The 25,028-nt window shown below is 40.6% G+C and overlaps 1 protein-coding gene across 13 annotated transcripts in view; it reads right to left on the reverse strand.

Moving 5' to 3' along the window:
- The window catches only part of SETD5 (SET domain containing 5), a 99,948-nt gene that overhangs the window by 2,839 nt on the left and 72,081 nt on the right, over positions 1-25,028 (reverse strand). For 9 of the 13 annotated variants that reach the window (XM_066245679.1, XM_066245675.1, XM_066245672.1 and 6 more), the window contains 7 exons: positions 22,251-22,377; positions 11,914-12,158; positions 8,537-8,593; positions 6,179-6,649; positions 1,860-2,152; positions 866-999; positions 418-506 (listed from right to left, as the gene is read on the reverse strand). In XM_066245679.1, the coding sequence (XP_066101776.1) occupies positions 418-506; positions 866-999; positions 1,860-2,152; positions 6,179-6,649; positions 8,537-8,593; positions 11,914-12,158; positions 22,251-22,377 (1,416 nt within the window). The remainder of the gene's footprint in view (positions 1-417; positions 507-865; positions 1,000-1,859; positions 2,153-6,178; positions 6,650-8,536; positions 8,594-11,913; positions 12,159-22,250; positions 22,378-25,028) is intronic. The other 4 variants (XM_066245682.1, XM_066245680.1, XM_066245681.1 and 1 more) reach the window with 1 other exon arrangement.

Consider the following 25,028-nt stretch of genomic DNA (forward strand, 5'->3'; position numbering starts at 1 on the left):
TACGGCCTCCACCTCAGGCATTAAGAGCTCAGTTGCTGAGCTATGGAATACCGCCCCAGATGGGCAGAGCATTACCCCCTAGTGGGCTTGCCGGGTGGATCCCAGTCAGGGAGCATGTGGGAGTCTATCTCTCTACCTCCCCTCCTCTCACTGAACTAACCCCCCCCCCCAACAAAACAACAAAAAAAAACTAAGATAATAAAAATGGCTATCTCTGAATGATTAACCGAAACACCATTTGCTTGTCAACAATGTACCCTTAACAGCAGGGAGAAACTGCTGTTATAACCCGAAGGGGAGTAGATGATGGTGCCTTCTTTCCAAGGCTGGTGAAAATGTATGTAAAGATGGCACCTCAAAACATTTGGAACCCAGAACACACTCCTATGCCCACAGATAAGCAATTTCTCATCTCACCTGGTAACTGTATCTGGAAGGGCTGTAAACGGTTGCTCCTTTCGAGAGTGTTGAGCTCAGTGTCTCTGGGCCTTCTCCATCTGCAGGGTCTGAAATGTAATACAAAATCAACCTGGCTTCTTAGAGTAAGTCAGGAACAGCCATTGTTCACTCAAATCACCAATACCATCACTAATCCATGTTGCTCTCTTTCTGACAAATTAGGCAAGTGCAGTATGCTAAGAGGATAATAATTACGGGCTATGTCTTAAATGTCTGATATGATTCCTGTCTCCTGCTTTCTCTTCATCGTTCAACAAGGTAATTTCCAGGCCTTTGGACAACTGAGTTACAGTGGAACCCAACTACATCAGAAGCTGATTCACCTCAGTCCAGCATTTGTTATAACTGTGTGGAGCCTAGCTCATGTGTCCCTGAACCTGGGTGGCAGCAGAAGGCCTAGGCTCACCTGAGTCCTTTTCTGTGATGTTACTCTCCCACGTTGGAGAAGGCTCTCCTTTCTGGGCCACCCTCACACTGCTTCGAAGGACTTTGGGGATGCTTCCCCCTTCTCGAAGTCGTTCTACTGATGTGGGAACCATCCTGCAAAGGCAATGCAGTACAGATTTATGCCACAGGATTTTAAGAGTCAAGAGTCTAGAACAACTGAAGCTCTGATGAAGGTTGTACAACATGATTTTCTTAAAAATATCTTCTTAGATATTATTTTTTTCAGGATCAATTTAAAACAAGGTATTTTTTCTGCCTCAAACTATGTCAGGCACAAAAGAAAAAACACTTTTAAACTAAAAGCAATCAAGAAAATATTAAACTTAAAGATGTTTACCTCTTTTAACCTCCATTCTGAAATGCTAAGTTTTCTCTTCCATGAAGTCACACGCCTGACAAATAGTAGTTGTATACAGGTTTCAAGATTAATAAATGTTATTCATTTGAACCCTGCCTCCTCTTCTTTTGCAAACTTCATTTCTTCAGTTCAAGATCCATGAACTGCCTCATTCTCTATTTCACTCATCTGATAGTACTTTCCACTAATTATTATTTATTTGTGGTCTCCCCTAAACCAGACAAGTCCTTTCAGAATATGTCTTATCTCTTTGTATAGGCTAGCTGTGTGGAATTGAGACATCTGTTAATTTAAGTAGAATTGAGCCCAATTCCTGACTTACCTTTCATACGAAATGAAAAAACAGAATAGGCAGTGTTAATGCCCAACCAATACTACTCATCTGTGTCCACAACTGCATTCAGTCCAAAGTGGAGTTCCACAGGTTTGGTGGCAATTCTTTGCTTCTGTAAGGCTGGGGGTTTCTGGCTGATATTAATCAGCTGAACAGGATAGATGGTACTTGTTGGCTAGCTTTTTCAGATGTGTTCCCATACATTTTAGGTAAAACCAGGAATGATTCATTTAATCATTAAAGCACCAAACATTAACGTACCACCTACTGCTGATATTCTCTTGAGGTCTGCAGTGAGATGAAGTGCCTCTGGAATCAGATGGGCTTACCGCCTCCAGATGGGACAGAGAGGAATGAGAAGGGGAGAACTTTTTGTGAGGGGAAGATGGGGTTCGGGCTGAGGACCCCTGCACACCATGGGCACCAGTGTCACAAAGGGAGTTACTGCTGCCTTGCCCAGCTCCTGCAGACTTGTTTCTGCTCTGTGCAGGGTCACCACCAGCAGAATTTTCCTTGGCTTCTTGTTTCCGTTTGCGGTACTCCAGCAGGGACACCTAGGAAGTAAGAAAGAAATAGGACTCTAGACATTGTTGGTGGATCAGCAGCAATGGAGAAAGATGGAACCCTAATAAACCATTAGCAACATTTCTCAGATGAGCACAGCTACATATTTACAGCAGAAATTGGTAAGGAAAAAAGAAGACACCAGGAAATAACATTTTTTTTTTCATTTTTCCGAAGCTGGAAACGGGGAGGCAGTCAGACAGACTCCCGCATGCGCCCACCCGGGATCCACCCGGCATGCCCACCAAGGGGCGATGTTCTGCCCCTCCGGGCGTCGCTCTGTTGCATCCAGAGCCACTCTAGCGCCTGAGGCAGAGGCCACAGAGCCATCCCCAGCGCCCGGGCCATCCTTGCTCCAATGGAGCCTCGGCTGTGGGAGGGGAAGAGAGAGACAGAGAGGAAGGAGAGGGGGAGGGGTGGAGAAGCAGATGGGCGCTTCTCCTGTGTGCCCTGGCCGGGAATTGAACCCGGGACTCCCGCACGCCAGGCCGACGCTCTACCACTGAGCCAACCGGCCAGGGCCCAGGAAATAACATTTTTGAATACTGGTCTTCACAGGAGAACTCAAGCCTTATTTTGCCTTCAGAAAAACCTGGTGACAGAAGTGTGCTATCAGAGTTATCTACAGCAATGGTAGTTCATACAGTTTAAAAGTCTCCCTGGTGTATCTGACAGCTCTTTCTCATTCTCTAGAAATCCATACATATGAGTGAGGTGAGGAGGTGGGGGGAAGAAGAAAGGGAAAGAGAAAGGAGGGAAGGGGAAAGAGAGAAGGAGAAGAGGGAGGGGACAAGGGGAAGAAGAGGGGGGAGGAGAGAGGGAGAGTGAGAAATCCAAAACAAAGAAAAAGCCGATGCTTCAGGGTTCTTAAATGTGCTCATTTTTCCAACATGCACCCAGAGATCTATCAGCGTTTCTATTTTACACATAGAGAGAAACTAGTGTTGAAGGAGATAGGAAATGATTTTCAGTTTTTATTTTAGCAAGCTGGCTCTATGAAACCTATACATCCTTAGAAATTTCTCCTTAGCTTGCAGTTAGTTCATCTTTCCTGACAACAGCATCTTCTCCATGCCCCGCCTGCCACATCTCCTCTGTGCTATCACAGTGCACTCTGTGTACACTGCTGCCAACCTATTATAATGCCTTGCTTGTCCCCCCACTAAACTGTATGTTCTATCAGGGCAAATACCAAGTTTATTTGTTTTTTTATCTTTTTATCCAGCGTGGAACTTGGCCAATAGCAAGTGTTTAGCAATAGTTTTGAAATAAATCATGACTTAAATCACCTCTGCACATGATAAATGAAACCAGAAATCCAAAGACTATTTCCATTTTTGTTCCTGATAGTCAATGCTGTTCATGCAGTCTTCAAAACCCATTGCCATTTTATTCTAAATTATCTCCAGTGTTTCCTCCTTTTATCCTCTCAGGGCTTTACTTTTTGTCCAAATGTAATTAATGTAACAAAAACTCAAAGTAAGACAACTTTGTATATGCATTTTTCAAACAAAATCTTGGAAAGGAGTTAATAACAATGATGACTTCTGATAATGTATCTTAATGTAATGTAAATGTAAATGTAAATAAGCCACTAGGCTACATTTTACCAAGAGTACTACATTTTGATATTTTGCCATTACCTGAGACTGTAACACAGACAGAACATTTAGCTTCTTTAACTGCCCCAAAATGAAAAGTTGCTGCCTCAATCAAAAATACTCCCATGCATATTGAAATGCTCCTGGTTGAAAATGCTGACCGCTTGACCAGGCGGTGGTGCAGTGGATAGAGCATCAGAGCGGGAGGTGGAGGGCCTATGTTCGAAACCCTGAGGTCACCGGCTTGAGCAAGGGCTCATTTGATTTGAGCAAGGCTCATCAGCTTGAGCCCAAGGTCACTGGTTTGAAGCCCAAGGTCAATGGTTTGAGCCCAAGGTCGCTGGCTTGAGCAAGGGGTTACTCAGTCTGCTGTAGTCCCCCACCCCCCGGTCAAGGCACATATGAGAAAACAATCAATGAATTAAGGTGCTGCAACGAAGAATTAATGCTTCTCATCTCTCTCCCTTCCTGTCTGTCCCTATCTCCCTCTCTCTCTGTCACAAAAAAGAAAAAACCGATATAAAAAGCAGATTCTTTTGCCTGACCAGGCAGTGGTGCAGTGAATAAGAGCATCAGACTGGAACGCAGAAGACCCAGGTTTGAAACCTTGAGGTCACTGGCTCGAGCATGGGCTCATCTGGTTTGAGCACAGCTCACCAGCTTGAACCCAAGATGGCTGGCTCGAGCAAGGGGTTACTCAATCTGCTGAAGGCCCGTGGTCAAGGCACATATGAAAAATCAATCAATGAACAACTAAGGTGCTACAACAAAGAATTGATGCTTCTCATCTCTCTTCCTTTCTGTCTGTTTGTACCTATCTGTCCCTCTCTCTGTCTCTGTCACACATACACAAAAAAAAGCACAGATTTTTGGCTTTCTAATTTCTAGAACAGGCACTGCTTAAAAGCCAAGTCTCTGCCCATTAGCCAGTTCTCTGTGGTCTGGCCGTGCTCACCTGTTTTCCCTTGACTCTCCTACTTTTCCTCTGACACCATAGCAACATTCAACCATTCGCAATCACATCCTATTACTGTTACCCATTCATTCAACGGGATCACGAATTACTTGTTCCGCTCCCTCTTCTATAATGTCTTCACTCATTTGTTGGCTGATTGATTCCTACTTATTGTCTGAGATCAACAAAATCAGTGACGTGTCATCTCTCCTTCTACCAACCCTCAAACTGGCCAAGAGCCTCTTTTTCTTAAAAGATTTTATTTATCGATTTTACTGAGAGAGAAGAGGAGGTGGGTGGTGCGAGAAGTATCAACTCATAGTAGTTTCACTTTAGTATGTGCCTTGACCGGGCAAACCCAAGATTTCAAACTGGCCACCTCAGCATTCCAGGACAATGCTTTATCCACTGCACCACCACAGATGAGGCTCCTGTTTGTTCTTAAAGCACCCTTCACGTATCTGACTGGACTAGGTTCCCATTAACATATTCTCACCATACCTGAACTCCTTTGGAGCACCTATCACCATTGTAATTAATTACTTATTAATGTAATTATGGGCTAGGCTCAGTCTCACTTGCTTTAAGCTCCATTAGGGCAGAACCTAGGAGGAAATATAGCATGGTGGCATTAAGAGCATACAATCTACAATCTACAATCAAACAGGCTTGGGCAGTTTCCAATGCTTCCATTTACTAGCTGTCTGCATGCATGGGCAAGTTATTCAACTCTGCAGTGATGAGTTTTCTCATCTGCACAATGGGGAATTACCTACCTTACAGGATTACTATGAGAATTAAATGCATAAGAAGAACTTAACAGTGCTTAAAACATGGGAAGTGCTAAATAATAAAAGTAATAGTAGCCCTGGCCGGTTGGCTCAGCGGTAGAGCATCGGCCTGGCGTGCAGAAGTACCGGGTTCGATTCCCGGCCAGGGCACACAGGAGAGGCGCCCATCTGCTTCTCCACCCCTCCCCCTCTCCTTCCTCTCTGTCTCTCTCTTCCCCTCCCGCAGCGAGGCTCCACTGGAGCAAAGATGGCCCGGGCGCTGGACTGGCTCTGGATGCAACAGAGCGACGCCCTGGAGGGGCAGAGCATCGCCCCCTGGTGGGCATGCCGGGTGGATCCCAGTTGGGCGCATGCAGGAGTCTGTCTGACTGCCTCCCCGTTTCCAGCTTCGGAAAAATGAAAAAAAAGAAAAAAAGAAAAAAAAAGTAATAGTATTTTTTCCCACTGCTCTATTTTTTGAATTGCCTACCATATGTATGGTACTTACATAATAGGCAATGAAATTTGCTGATTATTTACAACACTCACCAAATTGTATTAAAATAGTCTGTCTTTTACTGGACAGAGCAGAGACCATGTATTACATGTCTTTGTTTTCTTCACACTGAGAACAGTGCTGAACACATAACTGTAAATATCTACTGAATATTAGTGCTTTTCAAAACTTACCTTTTTCCTCTGTGGTGGGTTCTGGGGAACAGATGGGATTCCTTCACAACCCCTTTCACCACCAGGTGACATGGATCCACGAGAGACGTCTTTCATAAAACCATGTTCATATCTGCTGGGAAACCCCTCTGCAGGGGAACAATATCCGCCGTCCAAATGTAAAGGCTTCCTATCCCCGACGAGGGGAGACCCTCGATACAGTCCATCTGCTCGAGGCATAGCGTTCAGCGGGGAGTAGGCATACATTAAGTTAAACTCTGTCCGAAATGCCTGGTCTGAGTTTCTCACAAGGGTCTGATGTCCATCCCCACTCCTGCTTGGAAAGCCAGTCTCAGGGGTGGGCCCGATGGAGGGATGAGGAGCCAGGTCAGAATGACTTGAGTTGATCAGGGAAGGTCTGTCAGCACAGCTGTTAGTGTTGGACTCAAGGTAGCCTACTTTCGTCAAGTCCAGGTCTTTTCGGTGACAAAGCTGAAAGAATAAAAATCAATGGAGGTGTGGGGTAGGGGAGAAGTAAAAAAAGTCAAAGGGCAGAAAAAAGGGAGGCGAGAGGGGCACAGGTAAACAGCAAAGACAAGAGGGATGGAAGCAGAAGAGAGAAAGCCATTAACATATGTAGGAGTCCCATGTAGCAACGGTGTACACAGGCCAGATCATTAAACAATCCCCACCTTTCCCAAATTACTTTCAAGTCATTCTGGAGAATACTGGAAAAATTAGAATTAGGTAATTGGCCAAATGTGACTACTTTGCCTGCTTAGCCTTTCATCAGGTTTGCTGAATCACTGGCACTATACTCAAGGACTGGCAGTATAATTTGGGATTTACCTGAGCCCAATGTATGCTACAGAGATGAGACCAGCTGGTGTCTTAAGGTAACTGGCTTCTGGTGTCATTCATTTCTAAGTTAATATTGATGGAAGGTGAAAGGAGAAAAAAAGTTTAAAGAAAGTAGAAAGTAGATGGAAGTCAAGTATTTAAGGTACTGGCTCAATAAAGGAGAATGGCATTAAAGACATCAACCAACCAGTTCTTCACTCCCTTTCACTATCAAGTAGTTGTTTCTTATAAAACCTTCTGGCCACTCACTTCTTTATCCTAATGTAAGTCAATACACCACACCACTAACGCCCATCACTGCAGAGTATCTGAAATGTACCAAAAATAAACCCCATCTACTGCTTGGTTATGATGACCTCCTAACACCATGATTTTCCACCACCAGGTCCACCAGCTAATTTTCTAGAAAGTATGGTTCCAGAAACCCAGATACCACACCATGTCAGCCTCCAAATTATACTACCTTAGAACCTTTAGCACCTGAGAAGAGAACACTGTACTTTTCTTATAATACGGAGCAAAAACCACCCAGAAAACCTCTAGCACACTAGAATACAAACTTTCTCAGTTTCACATTAATCTAAAAAATCCAATGATTCAAAATTTGGTCAACTATCACTGTGTTTAAGACTAACTTTTTATTTGAAGGAGGGGAGTTAACAATTCAGCTAATTCCTAAAAGGTTAGGAGAGACTAACTTTTCCTTCAAGAGGAAAATGACTCCATGTGGATTCAGGAAGTTAATCATTACTACCTCTGTCCAAATCTTCTAATAGTTAAGAAATGCTAGCACTAAAGTCTGAATTTCACACATCTCCACAGCAGCAAGGTTTCTAAGCAAAGCAATCACATGATATCCTAAGAGATACCACTTGTGTGGCAACCATATCCCAACCACTGCAGAGTGGAGGCCTGTGTCACAGAAGCACAGGCTGATGCAGTTTTCTTGTGTACCCAGTAAGGAGCTATAACGCAAGAGGTTCAACTCTCCCATTTTTAAGAAGCTGCTCAATCTATCAACCAAAGCCCAAAACATCCAGTTAAAAAGAGCTCTCAGATTATCCCAGGAACAAGGCATAAATGACTACCTAACTTTTCCATAAGGTTGCTCCTTCATCAGCCAAAGACAATAAATACCAAAAGACAGCTCCTACCAACTTCTGATTTAACTTTTATTTAACACACATTATATGCTAGACTTTAACAACGCTCCTACCAGATCTTCAGCCTCCTTTAAACTATACTTCTAGATTCTACTCTTTTAAAAGAACTCTTTAGCCACTCCCTCCCCAAACAACAAAAACAAACCCCACCACACATACATAGATATTTTCCTCCATCTACATTGAGGGCTCTGAGTAACCAGTCATACATGGGAAGATTCATTCAACTTACAGTGACCAACTGGCCACCCTCCAGCCCATCACCCCATTCACTTGGGATATCCCAGCCCTTCCCACACACTCATGCACACTCACTCTCAGCCTCCAAGTGTGATTGAGATGGTGTGATAACTACCTCGGGTGACAGGGACTCGGGCCTATTCGCAGGGTAACTCTCAGGGGAGGATATGTTCTAGAGGAGGGAAAAGCATCTTGTTATTCATCTACTTGAAGTCAAAAAGCAAAACAAAACAAAAAATAAAGTAAAAGCAAGCACAGATGGTTAGTTTAGCCACAACCTTTTTTGGGGGGAGGGAGGGGAAGGACAAGAATGCACAGGGGAAATGTTTAACTGCAGAATTAATCTTGATGAATAAAATGACTTGTTAGAATGCTTCCTGGTACCTTTGAAAGCATTTAAGAATAAATTAGTTATAATATTTCATGCTATAAGTAAACATCTTAAGCAGATATAATGCAAGAGACAGGTGGAGTTTTACATTATTACAACTGACCCTTGAACAAACAGTGGTCTGAAATGTGCAGGTCCACTTATACATGAATTTCCCCCCAATAAATACGTACAGTACTATAAAGTGTATTTCCTTATGATTTTAGCATTTCTTCTCTAACTTACTTTATTGTAAGAGTACAATATATAATACATATAACATACAAAATATGTATTAATTGACTGTTTATGTTATCAGTAAGACTTTCCATCAGTCAACAGCAGGCTAGTAGTAGTTAAGTGTTTGGGGAATCAAAAGTTATATGTGGATTTTTGAATGAGCAGGGGGTTGGTGCTGCTAACCCCCACTTTGTTCAAGGATCAACTGTATATTTCTTTCTAAGTTAGATGAAAGTTTAGCAACCTATAGTACTTGTTATTGGGTACCCGACCACTTATTCCTCCTTAGGGGAAACTTTTTTCTTCACTTACACTCCTTTCTGAACATTACATTTCCTCATTCTCCTTTGTGACTCAGGCCTGCCACCGTTTTCCAGGGAAACTATGTAGCATGCAGGGAGATGACAGGGTTAGGGAGATAGATGGCCAGTTCCTCTTGAATGAGTTGTAGAGGATATGAATGATGGACTCTAGCTCAGACTAGAGAGTCTTGGCATAACTTAATTGGATCTGACCACACCTACCAACATTCTCTGATGTTAAAATAGATGGTACTTTTGGGAACAGATGGGGAAAAATCAGATGTGTACACTCTTGAGTCCCTGGTCTCAAAAAGGGTTTACCTATAGGGCTTTCCCTGAGGCATCACTCCCATATCAAACAGAAACTGGGCAGTGAATACTGATGGGAAGATCTGAATGGTAAAAAGTGGAGAGAATAATGGTGGGAGTTGTGACAAGGATAAGAATGGCAGGGTTAAGGTTCTTAATGTTGTAGACTATGGACAACCATGTCTATGGTAGGGAAAAGAGGCTGCTTCAGCAGAGGCGGGTACTGGCTGCTAATATTACTTGGTGAGATGGACAGCAGGGTATGGATTTCAACGCAGGGTAAAGGGTTACTTTGGTGGGAAGGAGGGGCTAATTAAATTTGCCTTCCCAACGTTGCTTTCAGGTTCTTGATGTTTCCCCTCCTTATGGTCTTGTTCTCTTCCACTACACATCTCTTCAACTTCTTCCCTTGGAGAGATTTCTTACTTTTCTCCTGGAATGTTTTTACTTTTCCTTTCAAAAATATTCTTTCCCAACCAAGCTGATCTTTACTTGTGACACTTTTTGGATATTTGTGTCACAGTATTGGATGGGAATAAGGCTCCCACCTTATACTAGAAAATAGGGAAGAGTATGGCAATTAGAATGATGAGAAGGATGGTCAAGTTTGTTTTTTAATTATTAGAAAGGCTAAATTTCCTTCATTAGATCATGAGCGGAAATAGTAGAAACATGTATTAAACTTTTTGAAGGGATGAACTATTAAATACATTGTAAGATTTTCTTCCCCTCCTGGTAGTTAACATTATATAATGCTTATGCATCACTAAAAGGACCTTTGATTAAAAAAAACAACAAAAAAAAAGCCAAATAAACCCAAAAGCCCCCAAACCATCTTCCATTTTCATAGTGTTTTATAGTGATCCAAAATGCTACAAGAAATAGGAAATTCACTGAGTACTAAACTTGGCTGTTTAGGGGGTGACTCACCTTCTAATTTCACATTTAATTATAATAAAACTTGCAACAACAAAGTGTGAAACCCTCTCTCTATAATATACTTTCCTCCAGGGAGAATGTCCTCTCATGAAATTTTGCTATCAAACTTTAGTTGCTAACTGAAAAGTCAACTGCAATTTGACCAGGTAAACTTAGTAAGGCCTGAAATCAGCGGCTTGACTATCTTGCTTTAAAAAAAAGAAAAAGAAAAAAGAAAAAAAAAGTCACAAGGAATTAAGACTAACTTCCCTATAAATCAAATGTAACCAGAAATATTTTTTACCTCCCAGTCAAGTTTGCTCCAAAAGTAAAGTTGGTATGATCTAGCTTAGGTAGAGCTGCCTCTTGCCAACGTTGCTAGCTCTTTCTTTCTGAGGTAGCCATTTACAAGTCCAGATACTTTTAATCCCCATGCTCTCAATAAAAGCTGAACAGGGAGGAGAGGGCACTGGTTAAAACATTCATCTTTATTAAAGAACACATCTGGAGAAGTGCAAGCTAGGAGCAAAATTGAGTGTGTGTAGTGGTCAGAACAAATTTTTCTGTGAAGGAAAAAAATAGTGCCTATTTAATTATAAACCAAAGCAATATGCAATAGGTGAGTTTTTTAATACACACAGAATTTACTCAGCAAATCTGCTGTCACCCAAGCTTGAGTACTAAAGCAATTCAGAATTAATACTTTCAAACAGCTGAGATAGGTACTTCTAACTTGGTTCAGAGACTGAATGTAATCACTTTGTCTTTATACAAATGCATAGTTACTAGTTTCTGTCTCATTCCTAACACTTTATGACAAAAATGGAAAGTAACCTGGAGTAGGAAAGAAACCCTCATTTACCATACACCATATGCTTTCTCCATCCCTAATCACTGAGACCATTACAGGAATACAAAACAACAGGAAAAGACACTTCACTGATTTAAAGGCCTAGACACAAAGACACAAACAATATAATCAGAGCTTTCAGGCTGGTGTCATTAATGATTATTAGGCAGCAAGAGGCCTATTTTAACCAAGGAGAGAGTAAAGACAAAGATGGAGATCTAGCATGCTTACTACGTAAAGGAGACTGATGGACTGCATGCAAAAGGCAAATGAATGTCATCTGTGGTAGAACTATTCCTACTCCGGGAAGTATGTGGACTGCCAAGATGAGAGGCTACCAGGTAATAAATAGTTCACACTGACCCTGAAGTTTCCTATTCTTTTGCTGAGACAGACAAGGAACATGGTAAAGAAGTATTTGAAAATGATATTGTATTTGTAATGAGAAGGTGGCAAATGATGACTTCGTATTCAGCACTTCCAACAATCCAAACCCAAATCACCTCAAACTGCAGAGGAGTATTACAGCGACTAGCAGTAGTAAGAGACGTGATTGGTGAGAACATGAGGGCGTATCCATTCCGACATTCTTCTTCAGGGTGCAATGAGCCAGGTGTGGTCAGCTGAGGGCTCTTTGAGCCTGGATTGGGAGGGGGTGGTGTGACTGGAGAAAGAGGCCGAAGTAACTTGGTGACATTCTGCTCCATCAGATAACGGGATTTCCATTTCTTTAATGGGCTCAACAAGTCTGTGAAATACAAAGCTCGGGTGAGAGGCTGAAACCACAGCATAAAAGGAGGCTCTGTAGTAAAGCCATTAATCTCTAGCCCACAGTGGCTCTTAACTCCTCTTTTGCCTCATTCCTTTGTTATCTCTGGCAATCAACCCAAAAGGCCAAACTCTTTAATTGCCACACATAAAAGTAATTTTCAAATCTATCTCCTAGAGAATTGTCAGATGAATCTGACACTTCTGACTGATCCCTGGAGCTAATATCTCATCCAGTGGAAAATGGAAATTAAATTTTTACACTGAATTTCCAAAAATCCAAAATCTGTGTCACTTTGTTAAAATCACCCTCTACTTAATATGTCACAAGTTCAAGCTTCCAGAATGCTAACTATATACTTCTTTTATCTTTTCATGTATTTTTGTCATTTTTTCAGCAGCTTTCTGTATAACATTCTACTTTAGTAGAAAACAGGTACACGTGATTAACTGCTCCATATCTAAGCTCTGGTATTAAGAGTGCTTCAGAGTGTGAAATGAATTCTACAAAAACTCCCAACCATTTAAAAAAAACTAGGCTGGCACTTTTTCTTATTAGAACATCCTACTTTCCATATATTTTAGGTCCACTTAAAAAGGAAGTTACTGTTGTAGGTGACCCATCTCGCTTTTCTCTGAAGAAAAATCTTTTATTCATTTACAACAGTTAAAATATATTTATTTACTTAATATCTACTATATAAAAACCACTGAACTAAGCTATATGTGTATGTATGTATGGGGAAATGGTCATCATATAGTCTATATAAACAGCTTCACTGTTAAGAATCAGAAAAAATGTTTAGTCCAAGTTTAAGAATCTCAACAGAGCCTGACCAGGTGGTGGTGCTGTGAATAAGAGAGCTGGCCCAGGATGCTGAGGACCCAGGTTTGAAACCCAGAGGTTGACAGCTTGAGAAACGGGTCACTGGCTCGGCTAAAGCTCCAAGGTCAAGGCACATATGAGAAAGCAATCAGTGAACAACTAAGGTGCCACAACGATGAGTTCATGCTTCTCATCTCTCTCCCTTCCTGTCTGTCCCTGTCTTGCAAAAAACAAAACAAAACAAAAAAAATACACCTCAACAGAGGCAATCTCTGCTGTTAGTAAAAAATATTTATGATTTTGAGTGCTCATTATCTACCAGGCACTATACTACATGTTTTATTTATGTGAATCAGATTTCATTTGAAAAATTCTATTAATCCAGCACTCTTGTTATCACCCCATTTTAAAGATGAGGAATTTAATGTGTAGAGAGATAAAGACTAGGTAATCTACCGTATTTCCCCATGTATGAAACACTCCCATGTATAAGACGCACACCTTAATTTTGGGACCTAAAATTGGGAGGAGGGGGGAAGTATTACATAAAGTTACTGAACTCAAGTAACATCATAAAATTCATACAACTCTTCATTACTGTCAAAACTCCCATCCAGCCCTGGCCGGTTGGCTCAGCGGTAGAGCGTCGGCCTAGCGTGCGGAGGACCCGGGTTCGATTCCCGGCCAGGGCACACAGGAGAAGCGCCCATTTGCTTCTCCACCCCTCCGCCGCGCTTTCCTCTCTGTCTCTCTCTTCCCCTCCCGCAGCCAAGGCTCCATTGGAGCAAAGATGGCCCGGGCGCTGGGGATGGCTCTGTGGCTTCTGCCTCAGGTGCTAGAGTGGCTCTGGTCACAACATGGTGACGCCCAGGATGGGCAGAGCATTGCCCCCTGGCGGGCAGAGCGTTGCCCCTGGTGGGCGTGCCGGGTGGATCCCGGTCGGGCGCATGCGGGAGTCTGTCTGACTGTCTCTCCCTGTTTCCAGCTTCAGAAAAATGAAAAAAGAAAAAAAAAAAAACAACTCCCATCTATTACCTGTCCTCATCCGTGTCTGATGATGAATCACTGTCTTCAACAATGAGAGCAAACACAAGCACGAAAAAGCGGGAAAGGCAAGTAAAAAAATCTACAACCACTGTATAAGATGCACCTGATTTTCAGACCCCAATTTTTTTGGAAAAGGGTGCATCTTATACATGGGGGAATATGGTAGTTCCCTTCACATTTGTAGTCACTAGGTTAAATTATATCCCCAAGGCTTGGATGGAGTAACATTTATCCCAGGCCTTCAAAGAAAGTTTTGGGACAGTAAGACATACGACTTATCCTTCAGGATTTTCAGTCTGATAGCAATAGTTAGGATGAGATTAGAAGTAAGAAATTATTTCAATTAATAGAGTAGTTAACAAAAGAGTTATGAAGCATTGAACTAAGACTTCTTTTTTGTTTTTAAGCAAGTGAGACAGTCACAGACAGAGGAACAAATAGGAAGGGAGAGAGATGTGAAGCATCAGTTCTTTGTTGCGGCACCTTAGTTGTTCATTGATTGCTTTCTCATGTGACTTGACTGAAGGGGTGGGGGAGAGCGGGAGCCTCCAGCTGTACCAGTGACCTTAGGCTTCAAGCCAATTACCATTGGGTTTTGAACCTGGGTCCTCTGTATCCAAGGCTGGAGCTCTACCCACTGTGCCACCACTTGGTCAGGCTGAACTAAGAGATTTTAAAAAGATTTTTATTTTTGATGTTAGAGAGGGAGGAAGGGGGTAGGGGGAGACAGGAACATCAATATGTTCCTGTATGTGCCCTGACTGAGTATCGAATCTGTAACCACTGTGCTTAGGGACAACAAGACAACCAACCTAACCACTGGCCAGGGCTAGAGTAGGTTTTAAACACAGAGTGAAGAATAGGTGCAAAACATACTGAAGTTGCATATTTTTCTTTCTGATATCTGAGAATTTATTTTCCTAGTCTGGAAGTATATTTTTATTTTCCTTTTGTTCCGGATACTGAGTTTAATTTCTTATTTTTCTTTTCTCCTTTTGAAAAATACCTCAGCATGTTTAAAACAAACAAACAAAACCTCTAGTTGGGTGGCTTAGTTAGTTAGACCACTGTCATGATATGCAAAGGTTGGAGGTCCAATCCTGGGTCAGGGCACATCAATCAATAAATGCATAAATAAGTGGAACAACAAATTGATGTGATGTTTCTTTCTCTCTCCCTCCCTTCATCTCTCCAAAAATCAGTTAAGAAAACAAAACAATACACCAAATATGATTCATGACATATTTAGAATACTTTTTATTTCAAGAGTCTTGAACAGTGAATCTTTTATACTAATTTTTATTTATTTATTCATTTGAGAGAGAGAGAGAGAGAGGAAGAACAGGAAGCATCAACTCCCATATATGCCTTGACCAGGCAAGCCCAGGGTTCTGACTGGTGACCTCAGCATTGCAGGTTGATGCTTGATCCACTGTGCCACCACAGGTCAGGCTTGAACAGTGAATCTTTTAAAGACTTTATTTATTTACTCATTTTAGAGGAGAGAGAGAGACAGAGAGAGAGAGAGAAGGGAGGAGCAGGAAGCATCAACTCCCATATGTGCCTTGACCAGGTAAGCCCAGGGTTTTGAACCAGCGACCTCAGCGTTCCAGGTTGATGCTTTATCCACTGCGCCACCACAGGTCAGGCTGAACAGTGAATCTTTTAAAAGGTTGCTAAATTGCTAGGTCCAACACTAACTACTAATGGCAATTATATAAGTGATGAACTTCATTGCAGAAAAGATGACAAGCACAGATAAACCCAACCTAAATCAACTTAAAGGCCATTCATTTAAAATATATTTATTGGGTACTTATTATGGTATCACATTTAACAAAACAGACCCGATGTCTGCCATTATGAAGTTTATGGGCCAGTAGTCACTTGCATATTTTTCTGTTAATAGCACTCACTATGTTTATGAAAATTTTTTCCAGTTTTTCATTTTTCTTTTGTCATGCATAGTTCTCAAATTTTATGTGATTAGCCCTGGACGGGGAACTCGGTTATAACACCGTGCCATTATGCCAAGGTTACAGGTTTGATCCTTGGTCAGGGCACATATAGGAGTCAACCAATGAATACAATTTGTGAATGGAACAACAAATTGATGTTGTTCTCTCTCTCTCTCTCTCCATAATCAAAAAAAAAAAAAAAAAAAAAAAAGCCTGACCAAGCAGTGGTGCAATGGATAGAGTGCCAACCTGGGATGCTGAGGACTCAGGTTCAAAACTACAAGGTCGCTGGCTAGAGCAAGGGGTCACTGCCTCAGCAAGAGACGCTTGGTCAAGGCACGTATAAGAAAATAATCAATAAATAAACTGCTGCAACAACAGGTTGATGCTTCTTCTCTTTCCCTTTCTGTCTGTCCCCTCCTCTCACTTAAAAAAATAAAATAAAAAAGGAAACGGAAATAAAATCATCCATTAACCATGCTGATCTACCAAAAAACAAACAAGTAAATAAATAAATAAATAACAAGTTAAATTTTGATTGGGGTTGTATTAAATTCAAGAGTAACTTGGCAAGAATTCTCAGCACCATAGTATGATCTTTCAGTCACTCATGCCTTTATTTACATGCCTTCTTCATGATTCATCACATTTTTAAAAAGATTTTATTTACTGATTTTCTTCCTTTTGTATTTTTCCAAAGTTAGGAGTGGAGAGGCAGTCAGATTCCTGCATGTGCCCAACCAGGATCCACTGGGTATGCCCACCAGGGGGCGTTGCTCCATTGCAGCAGGAGCCATTCTAGTACCCGAGGTGGAGGCCATGGAGTTGTCCTCAGTGCCCTGGCCAACTATGCTCCAACGGAGCCTTGGCTCTGGGAGGGGAAGAGAGAGATACAGAGGAAGGAGAGGGGGGAGCGTGGAGAAGCGGATGGGCGCCTTTGTGTGCCCTGACTGGAAATTGAACCCAGGGCTTCCACATGCTGGGCTAACGCTCTACTTCTGAGCCAACCGGCCAAGGCCTGACTTATTGATTTTTAGAGAAAGGAGAGGAGAGAAAGAGAAGGGAGAAGCTGCAAGCATCAACTTGTAGTAGTTGCTTCCTGATATGCCTTGACAGGGCAAGAAAAGGGCTTTGAACTGGCAACCTTAGTGTTCCAGGTTGATGCCATACCCACTGTGCCACTGCAGGTCAGGCATAAATTCACCACATTTTTAATTAGAATTATTCTTTACTGTTCTCTATTTTTTGTTACTACTGTGAGTTGGATATATTTTTCTCTGTATATTATCTAAATGTTATTTTTAACACATAAGGAAGAATTTATGTATTTTTTGCACAGTCAAGGAACATAGGAGAAGCAACTACTTCAAGTTAATGCTTCCTACCTGCCTCCTTCTCTCCCTTAAAAAAAAAAGAGAGCTAGTTTTATACTTCTAGGCAAAGTTTGTATCATCATTATTCTTTTTTCATTTTTTTCATGGTTGATTTCATGTTTATTTTTTAAGGTAAGTCTCAGTATCATTTAATCAAATTCCAAAAACAAGTTAGTTTGATGAGAACTGTCTGAAGTCAGAGAAAGACATGTTATAGATACACTGTGTCTGTAAGGTCATGGTGCACTGTTGACTAGTCACAGGAAAGCAACAAAAGATGATAGAAATGTGAAATCTGCACCAAATAAAAGGAAAACCCTCCCAGTGTCTGTAGGATGATATGGCAACATGTGCACATGCACAGATGATGACGTAACACCATGTATACAGCGGAGCAGCCCACAGCCAAGCCAGTCGAGATGTGGATGGTACAGAGGAAAGTTCAGTGTGTTCTGTGGCTCACTAAATTCGAATCCGTGACCAAAGTGCAACGTGAATATTGGTGTGTTTATAACAAAGCATCACCACATAGGAATAACATTACTCGGTGGGATAAGCAGTTGAAGGAAACCGGCAGTTTGGTGGAGAAACCCCGTTCTGGTAGGTCATCAGTCAGTGATGAGTCTGTAGAGGCTATACGGCAGGGGTCTCCAAACTTTTTACACAGGGCCAATTCACTGTCCCTCAGACCGTTGGAGGGCCGGACTATAAAAAAAACTATGAACAAATTCCTATGCAAACTGCACATCTTATTTTAAAGTAAAAAAACAAAATGGCAACAAATACAGTATTTAAAATAAAGAACAAGTAAATTTAAATCAACAAACTGACCAGTATTTCAATGGGAACTATGGGCCTGCTTTTGACTAATGAGATGGTCAATGTGCTCCTCTCACTGACCACCAATGAAAGAGGTGCCCCTTCCGTAAGTGTGGCGGGGGCCGGATAAATGGCCTCAGGGAGCCACATGAGGCCCGCGGGCTGTAGTTTGGGGACATACGGGATAGCTACCTAAGGAGCCCTAAAAAATCTGTGTGTGAGCACACATCCAACTGCACTGAATAGGTATAAAACTGGGAGAGTTTTCCTTTTATTTGGTGCAGATTTCACATTTCTAACGCCTTTTGTTGCTTTCCTGTGACCGGTCAAAAGTGCACCATGACTTTATGGACACACTGTATTTATTCTTTCCATTAAGAAATATAAAATTTCTCTTCATGGCTTCAAGACTTTATTTCTCAGAAAAAAAAAATTCTCGGTAGCAACTACTGTGAGTTGATGCTTCCCACTCCTCCCTTCTCCCTTTCTCTCTCCTCTCTCTAAAATCAATAAATAAAATCTTAAAAATAAAAATCCTCAGTATGTCCCACTAACATTATTTCTTTATTAATTTTCCTAGTATAGAGATAACATTTTTACATATGTACCTTTTTCTGGGTTTGTTTTTAGTGATAGAGAAAGAGGGACAGACAGAAAGGGAGAGAGGTGAGAAGCATCACCTTGTAGTTTTGGCATTTTAGTTTTCCTTGATGGCTTTCTCATACGTGCTTTGGCTGGCAGGCTCTAGCTGAGCTAGTGGCCCCTTGCCCAAGCCAGCAACCTGTGGCCTCAAGCCAGAGACAATGGGGTCACGTCTATACCACACTTAAGCTGGCAACCTCTGGATTTCAAACCTGGTTCCTCAGCATCCCAGGTCAATGCTCTATTCACTGTGTCACCACCTGGTCAGGGTACATATGTACCTTCTATCCAGCAGTTCTATTAAACTCTTCGAGTTTTTCAGTAGATTATTTAGGCTCTCCTAGGTATATACTTCTATCGTTTACAAATAATTAACATTACACTTGCCCCTAGCTGAATAACAACACTTTCATTTATATAAAACTTTAGCTTTTAGGAATATAGAATCTTTAAACATTCTTTAAAAAGACTTTAGTAATTGATTTTAGAAAGGGGTGGGAGAGAGAGAGAGAGAGAGAAAGGTGGTGGAGGGAGGAGGGGAAAGAATCAGCTCGTAGCCACCTCCCCATATGCTTTGACTGGGCAAGCCCAGGGCCTCGAAACCAGAAATGTGAGTAAGTCAGGTCAATACCTCATCTAGCCACTACAGGTCAGGTTAGAATCTTTAATGTACTACACTATCTGACTAATGTCTTTAAATGTTCCATAAGAAAGTGTATTCCTTGTAGAATGATGATAGTAACTATGGGTCTGATACTGCACTAAGCACTTATATACATATTATTTAATTTCCTATTAGTTCTATAAAGCAGATATTACAATTCCCATTTTATAGATGACGCTCCAAGATGTTTAGCAACTTGCCCAATATCACATAGTTAGTAAAGGGTACAGCTGATCTTCAAATTTAGGTCTGTTGGAGTCTTTCTACTATACCACACTGTTTCCCTTTCTTGATTAACATCTCCTTGGTCTTTTTTTGGTTTTGTTTTAGAGGGATGGAATGGACCAACTTAACCAATGAATAAAAGTTATTCCTTGAAATTTACATTAACTTGTAGCAATATAAATTCACATATTTGGCTACTGCTTGATTTTATTAACTTTTTAATTTATTTATTCATTTTAGAAGAGTGAGAGAGAGAGGAGGGGGGAGGAGCAGGAAGCATCAACTCCCATATGTGCCTTGACCAGGCAAGTCCAGGGTTTCGAACTGGTGACCTCAGCGTTCCAGGTAGACACTTTATCCACTGTGCCACCACAGACCAGGCTGCTTGATTTTAATTAAATATTTTCCTCTGTATATGTTATTCCTTATTAACATAAGGTGTGTCCTTTGCATGTTCCTCACTGCTAGAGGCAGGAGAAGTTCAATAAAGGTTGGTGAGTAACAGTCTAATTTCAGTTGAAATAAGGCATGTAGCAACTAAGGCACTTTCTCTATGTCTTTGCCAGTCAAGACATGAACTGCACACAACCTCCCTTTCCCAACCCTCAAATACATTACACACTTGACACACACATCATACACAAAAAGAAATGTGCACTAAATAAAAGATTTCAAATGTATACTAGATAGAAAATTTCAGTAAGTTATACTGTCATTACACTGTAAAAGCTGCCAATTATTGATAATATTGATGGAAATCAGCATTTCTTTATATTAATCCAGTTTTAGTAAATATTCTTAATACATGATGGAGAGTAAAATATTTTAAATGCACAGTATCATTTATCTTCCATTCCACACTAGAATTTTATTATTCGGGGTTATACACGTAACAATTTATAAGGTATAATACAATCTAGAGATAGAAGGATAAACTAAGTCAATACTTTGAAAAAATATATTTTTAGCAGTCTTTCCCTCAAATACATTATAACATAAAAATTTAACATAAAGCAGTTATTAGCAGACAAATCTACTTATTTAATTGAAGTTCATTTTTACTAATCAAGTCAATGAATAGAAACAATGAAGTATTTTTTGAAAATCTGAAATACTACCATGTTTAGCATCTAATTTATCTTGGTTATTTTGTTTTGATTGCATAATATCTACATGGAAATCACAGTGAACTTATAAATTAAGCTCACATTGGCAGGAGAAACTTCGGTAAAAAGACTGTCCCAAAGTAAGTTGGTACCACAGGTTCATGCACCAGTGCTTTCAACTGTAATTAAATCACACACCCTGCAAGTCACTGTGAAAACCATTCAACTGGATGACTTTTCATGGCCTGTGGCTTAAAAACTTATGATGACTTTAAATTGGATTCAAGGGGTTTTTTTTTGTTTTAAAACAAATTTTTTTTTATTTAGTGAGAGGAGTGGAGGCCAAGACAGACTTCTGCATGCACCTGGCAAGCCCACTAGAGGATGATACTCTGCCCGCCTGGGGCCATTGCTCTGTTGCAACTGGAGCCTTTTCTCCTTTTTTTTATTTTTTAGGGCCTGAGGCCTGTCCTCAGCATGGGGGCTAACTCACTCTAATTGAGCCATGGCTGCAGGCGGGGAGGGGGAAGAAAATGGGGGGCGGGGTAAGGGGGTAAGATGGGGAGGGGGATGGAAGGGGGGGGGGGGAGAGAGAGAGAGAGAGAGAGAGAGAGAAAGAGAGAGGGAGAGAAGTGAGAAGGGGAGGGATAGAGAAGCAGATGGGTGCTTATCCTGTGTGCCCTGACTAGGATTGAATGTGGGACATCCTCATGGTGGGTCGACACTCTACCACTGAGCCAACCAGCCAGGGCTCAAGGTTATATATGCTAAAAAATTTTAGGCTAACAGTACAAGCCCTTCTGAAAACAGTTCATAATAACTTCTACTTTACTTCATTCATTCTGACCCTTCAACCAAGACATATCCAACTCAGTTATCTATAATTGTGATTCGCTTGACCTGTGGTGGCACAGTGGATCAAGCGACGACCTGGAATGCTGAGGTCGCCGGTTCAAAACCCTAGGCTTGCCTGGTTAAGGCACATATGGGAGTTGATGCTTCCTGCTCCTCCCCCCTTCTCTCTCTCTCTCTCTCTCTCTCTTCTCTAAAATGAATAAATAAAAATTATAATTGTGATTCATTCCTAAATAGTGCCCCATATCTTTCTTGCTTATTTCCCCTTTTACGAATATGAATATGTATTTCCTAAATTTACTACTTTAAAGGTATCTAACCTTTTAATAAGTCATTTCTGCTGTTATCTGTACACTGTCTAGTTCCTTCTTTGTTGTCCTGGGAAAACTGATTCCTGACTGGCGATCTCTTTCTTCCTCTGTAGAGATCTACGTAAAGTAACTAGAGAACAGTGCTATTTTTTCTTTTGCACCAGACTTTCAGTAGTCATACTGATATTTTTATGTGGATGTGAAATAATCATTGCTCATATATTAAGAAATGTTTGAGATACATACCTGCACTGTCTTTGCAGATACTAGAAGAGTTACTATTCTCATTACTTTGGTATAGGTGCTGAGTTCTAGTCTCTTGTAGTACGGATGTTTGAGTCATCCCTTCTTCCAAGGCTTGCTTTATCCAGCGCTATAATAAAAAAAGAATCAAGGAATTATCAATAATCATTTAAAACAATTTAGTATATCCATTTTAAATGCATTAACCAAGTCATTACATATCCACTGGTGAGAAATGTAATCCAACACATTCATTCGGTTGCACAGTCAAGTATTTTTTGTCTTGTGTTGCAGCACATTAGAATATTACCCATCAACTCCTTCTACTGGGCAAAATTGAGAAAAACCAATATGACACATAATGAGATCCCATTAAAAATAAAAATGATTACTCAACTTTTTGTACTACTTAGAATGGGGGAAATGGAGATAGAAAGAAAACTTAGCATTTATTTAAGAGAAACTGATCATATAGGATAGAACCAGCACATAAAATAAGTGCTGAGAATGATGATAAAAGACCTTGCATTGTGTACCCTGTGCTGGGGAAATCTTAGGAGGTAACAGAAAAGACTGATAGGAAAACTTGAATGAGAACAAATAGCTCTCCACTACAGGTACCAAAATACTTCTAAAAGGTCCACCCTCAGATGGAATATGCTGAACTTTTTCTCTTCCTATTAAGTAGTTTGGTTAAATTATGCATGAATAATGCAAATCACCAGAATAAATGATCTTATGCAGAAATCAGAAAAGGAGGAAAAGTCACATTTTTTTGTAGTGGCTATTGGAATTTAAATGATGAGAAATAAAAATAAATTTAGGTCAGGAAGTAAGCCTACAAAGATTATGCATCCTGTGGAAGAGAGAAAATTTCTTACCTGTAATTGTGTTCTCTTAAGATACACAGTTGTAGGTTGCTCACCTCTCTGTGGCTCTCCTGCCCTGACATAAGACAGATCGAGTTTTGATAAACATCAATTTTTGAGTCAGACCCATCCCCAAATAGGAAGAGCACAGGTGATTATAATTTTATACCTTTAGAGAACAAGTATTACAGGTAAGTAAATATTCTCTTCACTAAAGAAAGCAATTCTAATAGATTTACCCGCTTAGACACTTAGGAAATAAATGTGAAGAATATTTCACCAAGAAAAACTGTACATCATATAAATGGCACTGTGGACTGCCAAATGAAAGCAGATAAGTTGTAAACATGAGGCGGAAAGAGTGAGTATGTAAAAAAGAGATCTCAACAATCAATTGAAGCATATCAACATTGTAGGACATGCCAGGTCTCTGAAAAGCCAAAACAAGACCAGGAATAAACTCTGACATGCACAGAATATTGAAGAAAGATAAACTGCCAGAACTATAGCTCCTTCTGACTTAAAAAAAGACCTCAGAGGTCACCCTGTCCAAAGCACTCCATGTACAGGTGAAGAAATTAGGGCCAGGAGGAAATGAGTGTAAAATCTTTTTTCATGGATACCTTTAATACAAGTTTTTACTTTCAGAGAAGATGACTGACCTCACTTGGGGTTACTGTGCTTTCCTTCAAGAGAAAAGTAGATGCAGCCCCCCCCCCCCCATTTACATTCTGGATCTGATGACTATAAAAAAGGGAAAATAAAACCCAGGATAGGTGCTATGGTTAGATATAAGATCAAACACAGCAAACATAACCTAAACCAATGGAACACTAGCACAAATTTCTGGTTGGTGGCTGAAAAACACAGATCTAACCTATTCCTTCTGGCTCTATTGTATATCTACACAATATTGCAGGGTCCATGAAAAAGGAACATGAACATTTGTACCTAACAAGTTTGAATCACCCCTTCAGATAATAAATTAACATTACATACCCACATCCTCAAGACCTAACTACAGTTATTAAAGTCAAAAGAGTATTTCTCTCTTCTCTGAAACTGTATTAAAAGAGCTTTTTAGGAAGGTCAGGGATGAGACAGGAAAGCAATTTGGGTTTTAGAGTTCAAAGACCTGTGATAAAACTTGGCCATGCCTTTGACTAGCTGCCTAACTCTGAGCAAGTAACTGAACCCTTCCCAAGCCAAAGCTTCTGATCTGTAAATTGAGGCCAATAATCCTAACTTCACAGGGTTATCATGTAGGATAAGTGAGATAATGTATGTGAAGAAAGCTTGTGGCAGAGCATTGAGCATACATGTTCAGTGAGGACTTGTTCAGCTGAATTTCAATACTATGTATAGAGATACAGAGATCACTAACCCTCCAGTGTATACAGTGAAATCCCAATGCAAAGCACAGTGTTTCATTTTCAGTCAGGATGGTTTTCTAAGAAATGTGGGAGATCAAATGCCACACACACATTATGCCTACAAGATAAGTTTAGAGAGAACATGGAAGGTCACTACTGAAAGACTTATTAGCCACTTATAAATGCTTCCATTCTAAAAAAGGAAGTGAGGCAAGATCCAACAACAAAAAAATACATACCATAACACACTTTTTAAGAACTATGATTCAATTTACTTTGGAAACTCCAGGGAGATCATAAAATGTCCTATCAAATACTCTAAAAATCTGGGTGCCAATATGCTGTTTTTAAATTACAAAGCCTCTACCTCCTTTAATAAGATATGAAACAGTAGGACTATTAAGAATATACACTGTTCTAACTAATCCTTTGGAGGATGGTTTTCCTCATCTGTTTCACATTCTACTCTGAGGGACCTTCAAAAATTTATTATAATTTTGTTTAAACATAGAAATATTAAATCCTGCACTACACGAATA

This window comes from Saccopteryx bilineata, chromosome 10 (assembly GCF_036850765.1).
Source record: "Saccopteryx bilineata isolate mSacBil1 chromosome 10, mSacBil1_pri_phased_curated, whole genome shotgun sequence".
Taxonomy (NCBI): Eukaryota; Metazoa; Chordata; class Mammalia; order Chiroptera; family Emballonuridae; genus Saccopteryx; species Saccopteryx bilineata.